The 8,169-nt window shown below is 51.4% G+C and overlaps 1 protein-coding gene across 2 annotated transcripts in view; it reads right to left on the reverse strand.

The window, feature by feature from the left end:
- SLC6A20 (solute carrier family 6 member 20) overlaps positions 1–1,896 on the reverse strand; it is a 55,692-nt gene extending 53,796 nt beyond the window's left edge. For both annotated transcript variants that reach the window (XR_003507839.1, XM_027523421.1), the window contains exon 1: positions 1,247–1,896. Coding sequence is in view for 1 of the 2 variants with exons in the window: in XM_027523421.1 (XP_027379222.1) it covers positions 1,247–1,367 (121 nt within the window). In the remaining variant the exon portion in view is untranslated. The remainder of the gene's footprint in view (positions 1–1,246) is intronic.
- Positions 1,897–8,169: the final 6,273 nt, after the last annotated feature.

Raw genomic sequence — 8,169 nt, forward strand, 5'->3', positions numbered from 1 at the left:
TTTCCTGCATTGGAGAAGGAAATGGCAACCCACTCCAGTGTTCTTGCCTGGAGGATCCCAGGGATGGGGGAGCCTGGTGGACTGCCGTCTATGGGGTCACACAGAGTCGGACACGACTGAAGTGACTTAGCATAGCATAGCATAGCATAGCATTTTATACAGATTCGAATCTGACTTCCCTCCCTCTGTTTAATCTATGACATGAAACAATACTCAAATACTTTTTTTGAAAACACCATCTTAATGGCTTCCAAGAGCACCGTGCGTGGCGTGCAGGTCCCATAACGCATGGAAGCAGTCCCCGCCCCCCCCCCTTTTTTTGGAAGCAGTCCCCTTTAATTGAGGGCTTAGGAAGTCTCCAACGTCTTGCTCTTATTTAAAGACGGAGGCTATCCTTCTGGTGTCTGCCTTCTCTCAGAACGATTTTACTTAGGTAAAGTTCTAGAAACGGAATACTTCAAAAACTTTTTTAATGCTGAGACTTCAATCCCTATTGCCACCTTGCCTCCCAAAAATGCACTTGGCCTTGTCAGAGGCTCCTTGGCAGGTCCTGGAAGGTGCGTCCAGCTCCCTGCAAGGCGGGGGAATGCTATGTGGGTGTGCGGCTGTCCAGTGAAAGGCTGGGATGCCCTGCGACATGAGGGAAATTTTGCAGAAAACAAACGAACTAAACTGAAATAGAGTGATTAGCCTTCCTGCCTACTGTGGTTCCAAACCCAAATTAATCTTGTGATTAAAAAGTTAAAAAAAAAAAAAGCCTAGCTCAGGATCATTTTATCCTGAGTTTCAAGTCATGCTGCCAGGAATATGCTTCGGATCTGAAAGTTGTATAACGAGTTTCTGTTAAACAACACAATTTCCTGCTCACTTTTTACACTTAAACGTGAGGTTTACACACTAGCAGTCAGATCATTGCCACTGCTCCGGAGGGAGGAAAAGAGTGTCCCTGACGGCTCCTACTGCTCCTAGCGCGGCAGCCTGACCGACCGGGGTGACAGGGATGCTGGGGGGGCGCTTGGCCGCCCCAGAGGGCTCGGGAGGGAGCTCTGGAAAAGGGCTCCAGCTGTGGACTGGGATGTCCTAGGTCCAATTCCGGGCTCCGTGATTCTGGGCAAATCGCTTCGCTCTCTGAGCCTGTTTCCTGGCACGCAACACGGGACCAAGCCCAGCGCGCCCGGGCCCCCCGGCTCGGAAGGGGCGCGCGCCGGTCTGGCGGGGTGGGCACAGCCCGGGCGCCGGCACTCACCTCCGCCGTACATCTGGCACAGGTAGGGGAAGCGCCACACGTTGCCCAGGCCCACGGCGTACGAGATGCAGGCGAACACGAACTGCAGCGGGGTGGCCCACAGCGGCCGCGTTTTCTCCATGGCCCCCGGGCTCGGCGCGCGGCGCGGTGGGTGCGCGGCCGCCAGGAGCGCCGTACCGCCCGGCTTGGCCAGGGGATGGCCCCACGCCTCTGCCTCTCGCCGGCTTTTTAATTGCTAATCTCATTAACGGCGCGCCCGTCGGAGGGGCGAGGCTAGTAAATGGGTGACGGCGAGCCCCACCCCGCCGCCGGGCCGCCGCGGCCGGGAAGGCGCCCGACACTGCGCCGAACAGGGAGGCGCCCCGGCCCCTCCGGTTCCACGCGGGGGCTGGTGTCTCGGCTGCGAGCTCCGGGGAGGGGCTATTTACAGCGTGGCCACCTGTGTGCCACTCTTTGTGGATGGGGCTGTGAACGACACAGATAGCCCCCAGCCCTCCTGGAGCTGACACTCTGGTAAAGGGAATTGCTTCAATGGACTGGACGAAAGAGCCCGTTTTCAACCAGGTTTTACCCCCAGAAAGGATAACTCCATATGGTTTATCTTACTCCATATTTAAGACAGAAACGCACAAGGAGGGCAACTAAGGCAAAGCAAAGGGGTCAGCAGTTACGGGGCGGGGCGGGGCGGGGGGGGGGGGCGCTGGGGTGGTCAAGGAGGGCTTCCCGGAGGAGGGGGCTTATATTTGTTCAGGGACCAGGAAAAAGTGAGGGGCTCCCCCACCTCCCCAGCGGACCGGGAGTGGCCCACGCAGCCATCTGCTTCCATCTACAGACAGGCTGTGTGCCTACTGTGTGCGGGGCCGGGAGTATGGCTCCGAGGGAGAGATGAGGCTGGACCAGGTTTCCCACCGCCACTGTGGGACATTCTACTCCTGGGGCCAGAGATTCCGATTCACTAGCCTCAGGTCTGGACCTAAGAAGCCTCCTGTTTCTGTCAGTCTCTCAAGGTGATTGGGTTTAAGGAGGACCCTAGCAACAACTAAGTTGGGTGCTTTGGAATAATGCAGGATCTGGCTTTGAATCTCGGTTCTGATTCAAAGCCTCTGACTTGGCTGTGACCTTGAACAAGGCATTTAACCTCTCTGAGCCTCTGTTTCCTTATCTATAGTGCGAACAAATATATTCCCCTTTCCATGGGTTAATGTGAGAATTAACAATTTAGCCTATTATCTGGCACACACTAAGTGCTCAATAAAGAAGCCGTTATTATAGGCTGAATAAATGAACAGGTAATACACTAAATAATAATTACATACTTTAAACAGTCCACTTGGTATATAGTAACAGTTAAGAAAATACTTGATAAGTAAAATTAGAGAGACAAAAAGCAGAGTTGCCAGTGGAAATCTTATGTGATGCCAAAAGGAAATCACCATTGCGCCTCAGTCTCTGGTTAGACTTGCCCCTGGCTGGTGGCAGAAGAGAAAGTGGGGTGTCGTGAGGAAGGTAGGGGCTCCTTAGACATATTACCTGTCTTCAACCTTCCTACCTCCAAAAACCAAAGCAGAACAAATTCTTGATGCAACAGGGAGATGATTTTGACTTTTAGATTTCATATTCTAGACAGAGGGGTTTTATTGTGTTTTTTTTTAACCCCTTGCCCTCCTCGCCCGAGGAACCCACCCCCCTGGTTTCTACCCCATGGGTCCATTTCAGCTGCTTTGACCTTTACAAAACTGAGCTTTTGCAATGTGTGCTGTGCTGCCTGGCTTCCTCAGGGGGACTTACTCACATCCCAGCGTGCAGTGGACAGTGTCCTTTATCCCTGCCGCCTAGTATTCGGAGGTGTGAATGTGCGTCCATCACGGCTGATGGGCATCTGTGTTGTTTCCAGTTTGTGGCCGTGATGAATAAAGTGTTAACGACATCTAGTATGAGTCCTTGGGTGCGTGAACCCACTCACTGAGTGAACTCGGGGCCCTAAGGCAGGCATGTGTGCACCAGAGGTTGCGCCAGTTGACACACTGGCTGTGCCTCTGACACTTGTCGCTGTTTTCAAAGGTCTACCCTACCTGGTGGGTGTGCAGTGATCCTTAACGGTAGCTTTTAAGCTCCGTATTGCGTACCTTGCCATAGGCCGATGGGGTTATTTGCACATCCTTTCCTGGAGGGCCTAAGTCTTCTGCCAACTGTTAAATGGCTTGTGGGTTTGGTTCTTTACATATTCTGGATATGAGCCCTTTGTCAGTTTTGTGTATTACAGATTTCTTCTCAGTGAGTTGCCTTTTTATTCTTCCGGTGTCTTCACCTACCAATGAATAGACACTTAATTTTAATAAAGTCAGAATTTACCAATGGTTAATTTCAGTGTTCCCCTTTGGTTTCTTTAATTTTTATAAATCTCTCAACTCCAGGGTCATGATGAGATAATTAAAATCTGTGGCAAAATAAGCCTCGGTGACACATAGATTGGCAGCCTTTTAATGCTGTTGAATGGTAAAGAAGGCATGTTGCTGTCTCTAGCCATTCACTTGGCATTTTCTTATTCTCATAGATGAGTTTGCCCAGAGGGAAGCTGGCTATACGGTGGCTCAGGAACAGGACACCTTAGGGAGATGCCCAGCCTATGACCTGAAACAGGAGGCTGCTTGGCATTTGTTGGTCTGACATAGGCCATACTCCTCTTCAATTCCCTACCCTGGGGATCAAGCCAGCACCTCCGTCCAGTCACACGGCCAGACATCGTGGGGGCCTGTTCATGGCATGAGGCCCTGGGTGGGTCGTGGGCAGCACCCGGGGACACCCCCATAACAGGACTAATATTCAGGAGTCCTGCTAAGGTCCCCACACCTTCCTGAACCCCATCTGACAAGACTGTAACCTGACAAGCCCCACTGTGCTGCTGTGGCCACTTGGAGAGAACAGAACAGGCCTGGGAAGGGGAGTGTGCTTCCATGGGGGGCCAGCAGAGCAGCGGCGGGCTGGCAGGCGTCTAACAACCGGCTCCCTGCGGGAAGAGCGCTGATACGTCAGTTAACCAGTTTCTATGGTGTAGATGCCTCCACTAGGGCTGATTCCAAGCTACCAACATGGTGTCACCGAACGAGGAGTTTGGAGAGAAGTACAGGAGCTCACCATGAAACTGAATGTCCACCGTACAAATGCAATGACAAAGCAACCTCAGTAAGAACAGAGCTAATAGTGTAGGAGATAATTTAGGTAGCGATGGCCTTTGGGGATTTACTACTTCTGATTTACATTGTTAGCTGGTCCATTCTCCTCAAAAAGATGGACTACTACCCTTTTTAAGAAACCCCAGCAGCTCTATCCGCCGCTAGAATCTATTCCTTCCTCTCCCTCGCCCTCAAGACTGGGTGCATATCTGGTTTCTAACACTCAGTTTTTAATAATGACTGTGTTTGGAAATCAGCTCCCACACACAATTCCTGAGTATGTACCTGGTGGTGCTCACCAGCCCACAGGCCCTGTCCCAGCGCCCTATAAGGACCCGGGGCTGGGGAACAACTTCTGTATGGCAGGGGCGACGGGGGCAGTTCAGCTCTCAGGGCCAGGGCCCACAGGCAGCAGGGTTTTCGGCTCAGCGAAGCCCCGCCCCGAGTGCTCCTGGGGGGCCGCGACGGGCAGTGTGGGACAAACCTTCCCGTGGACCGGCCTGTCCGGTCTCACTGGGCCACGTCACACGGGACACACTCCCCAAAGGATAAGCCAGCCTGTGCGCCTTATCTGATTTCTGGACGAGGGTGGAGCCAGGGATGGTGGCCCTGACTCAGCGGTGTGGGTGTGGGTCACAGCCCCGTGCCAGGATTCCAGATTCTTACCCCACAAGTTACAGCCACGCAGCTTTCAGTAATGCGCTCACCCTACTGACCCCGCTGTTACTTAATCCCATCAGTGGCTCTCGGTTCCCCACAAGATAAAAGTCCAAACTCCTCAGCCTGGTCGGTGAGGCTCTGGGAATTTTTTTCTCTTTAATTGGGCCCTGAGGAATTTGACCCTTGCTCACCTAGGTTCCAGGAGAGGCTAGACTTTTCACCTCCTGAAAACAGCTGTGCGGTTTTATACTTCAGGGCAGTTCCCTCAACCAGGAACAGGCTCTCCTTTCTTGACCAGGGGAAAGCCAGTCCGTTGTTCTCGACTCAGATGGAATATTACTCTTTTCCAGAAGCGCCAGCAGCTCTATCCCCAGGCAGAATCTATTCCTTCTTCTCCCCTGCCCTCAGGACTGGGTACATATCTGGTTTCTAACACTTTCTGTGCTGCCTTGGCAGGAAAACTACAAGATACATACACGTCCCCTCGGGCTGTGGCTGGAATCGTGTCTTACAGTCATCCTTTACTCCCCAATGCCAGGCGCATGGCTGAGTCTCAGTGAGGCTGTGGGTACATGAGAAGCCTGCTGCAGGATCTGAGCACTTCAGTATAGATTTCATCCAAGACCCTGAGTCGCCCGTGTTGCAGGTTTCTGCAGACATTCAAGTCTTTCTTGCCCACCTTCTACTGTGTGCCTGGAGCCGGCTTGGGGACTTGAGGTAAAACCTCTGCACACTGATGATCCTCCCTCCTCTGCTGTCTGAGGCACCTGCTCATTCTCCTGTGGGGCGTGCGTGCGCGCGCACACACACACACACACACACACGGTGTGCACAGGCATGTGGCACCCACCAGGAGGAGGTCCTGCAGAAGAAATGCTGCACTGGTCCAGCCTAGGTAGTAAAGAGGAGGGTCTTCCAAAGAGTCTGGGGGAGCCCCTGCCCCAGGGCTGAGTGTGAGCACATATGCATGTGCATGTATTTGTGTGTGCCTGCACGTGTGCCTGCATATGTGCTTGTGAGTGCATGTACACATGTATATAAATGTGTATTTGTGTGTGCATCGATGTGTGCACAGGCCTCTGCTGTGTGTGTGTGTGTGGTGCTGAGGAGACGGTGAAACCGAGCAGGGTCCTGCGAGGCCTTCCTGGGTACAGAAGTTTCTCCATGTGCCCTGCTTCTTGTCTGGAGAAAAAGGCTTTAGTCTCCTAGGCCTTGCCTGAATTCCAAAGAGCAGACTCAAGCCTGTTACTAATTAGGGAAGTGAGGGAACACACAAAGAAGGAAAAGCGAGCAGTTCAGCAGGAAAACCAATTACTTCAGTGATAAAACACAGCCCTAACTCCCCTCAGGGGACACACGTAACAATGTGACACAGATCTGAGTTTTTAGGCAGAAACTAAGACTGCTACCCAGGTGGAGGATGGTGACTCTGCTGACTCCAAGCATACAGACTTCAGACTGGAATCAGAAGGCTGATAATTAGATTGCTGAAACACCAACCAGTTACCTCACCCAAGCAATCCAAAGGCAGTCTTCCACCTTGCAGCCCCCACCCCAAAGGCTGCCTTTAGAAACCCCTTCTTGAAAGATGCAGAGAGTTAGGGTCTTTTGAGCCTGAGCTCCCTGTTTTCCTTGCTTGATGCTCTGCAAACAAATGCTGCACTTTCCTTCACCTCAACCTGCTGTTGTGCAGCGGGTGAGCAGAACTCAAGTTCACTTAAAACACTGGCAACCACGAAAGGACAGCTGTCTCAAGTGGGCATCTTGCCCATGGCACCCTGATCCCTGGCTGGTGGTGGCAGGTGGATCCTGTCCGGTAGCTGCCTGAGTGCCCCTGTCTCAGGGACAAACCCCCCAAACTTGCTGCTAACCCAGGTGCTCTTGATTCACAGTGACAGAAACAAGGCTTTGAGCCTGGTGTCTAAGACTTCTCTGGCAAGTGGCAGAACCTCTAAGTGATGCCACCAGGCTATTCTTCCCTACTGGGTTGCCCTGATTAGAATTTCCCTTCCTGGGGAGGGGAAGGCATGAGACTCGGTCATCTGGTTTTGAGTGGGGCACTGCTTTACTGGATTTCCCATTCTGGGTCGAGGAGTCCTTGGGCTATCAGGTATCGCCTGAGTGGTAAGAGAGAAACTCCCTGTTAGACCAAGGCTTGTCTGCAGCCCCATCTGGGAAATTTTCCATTCCTGTGCTAGGGAACTGTGACTCTGAGAGGCATCGGATACTGATCTGCCTGTTTCTACTAATACCAGCCATGTGAAAGAATAATGGGAAACCGTAACTCTATTCCATTTTGGAGTTTCCTAGGGTGTATTTTTCAAAACTGGGAGATCTTCAGTTATGTTCCCATAAAAGAAAAAAATGGTATTTTATTGTAATACTGCTTAGCCTCAGTACTCCTTGGGATCTGGAGAACAACAACCCCTCAATGGCTCTTTAGACTGTAACACCATCTTTCCATTAGAGCTGCTTTGTAAAAGCGAAGAACCCGGGATGACATTGCTTACGTGTAGGCTTTTATCCTACTTTATCCTAGTGTTCCAACACAAGTCTTTTGGAATTGGTTTGGTTTTCATCTTGTGTGTGTGTGCATGAGTGTCTTGACACACACGTTCAAGTCTTCTATCCTTGGTTTTGACCATTTAGACAGTCCTTGGTAACTTGAAAATGTGGTCGAGACACTCTTAGAAACTGACAGTTTAAATGTGGTCTTGAGCCTGATTCAGAACAGGTAAGTTTGTCTGGAAGTGTGAAGGTGAGTGAATGACATGTGTTACTAAATATTACTGTGATTTGTCTAAACTGAACTGGCTATTTGAGAACTGAAGTATACCAGCATGAAATGGCCAAGATGGGGCTCTGTTGACATTCCAAAACGGGTTTTTGCATTCGCAGTTAGAAGACGCTGGTCTTGTAAGAGGAACCCGTTTCTTTTCACCCTGTGCCTTTGAGATGTAAGTGTTCTACCAGGACTCTCAACTGATCTTTTCTGACCCTCTCCAATTCCTGAGACTAAAAAGAACGGGAAGCAGGAAGGACTTCCCTGGTGGTCCAGTGGCTAAGACTCTGTGGTTCCCAATGCAGAGG

The sequence above is a fragment of the Bos indicus x Bos taurus genome, chromosome 22 (assembly GCF_003369695.1).
Source record: "Bos indicus x Bos taurus breed Angus x Brahman F1 hybrid chromosome 22, Bos_hybrid_MaternalHap_v2.0, whole genome shotgun sequence".
Classification (NCBI taxonomy): Eukaryota; Metazoa; Chordata; class Mammalia; order Artiodactyla; family Bovidae; genus Bos; species Bos indicus x Bos taurus.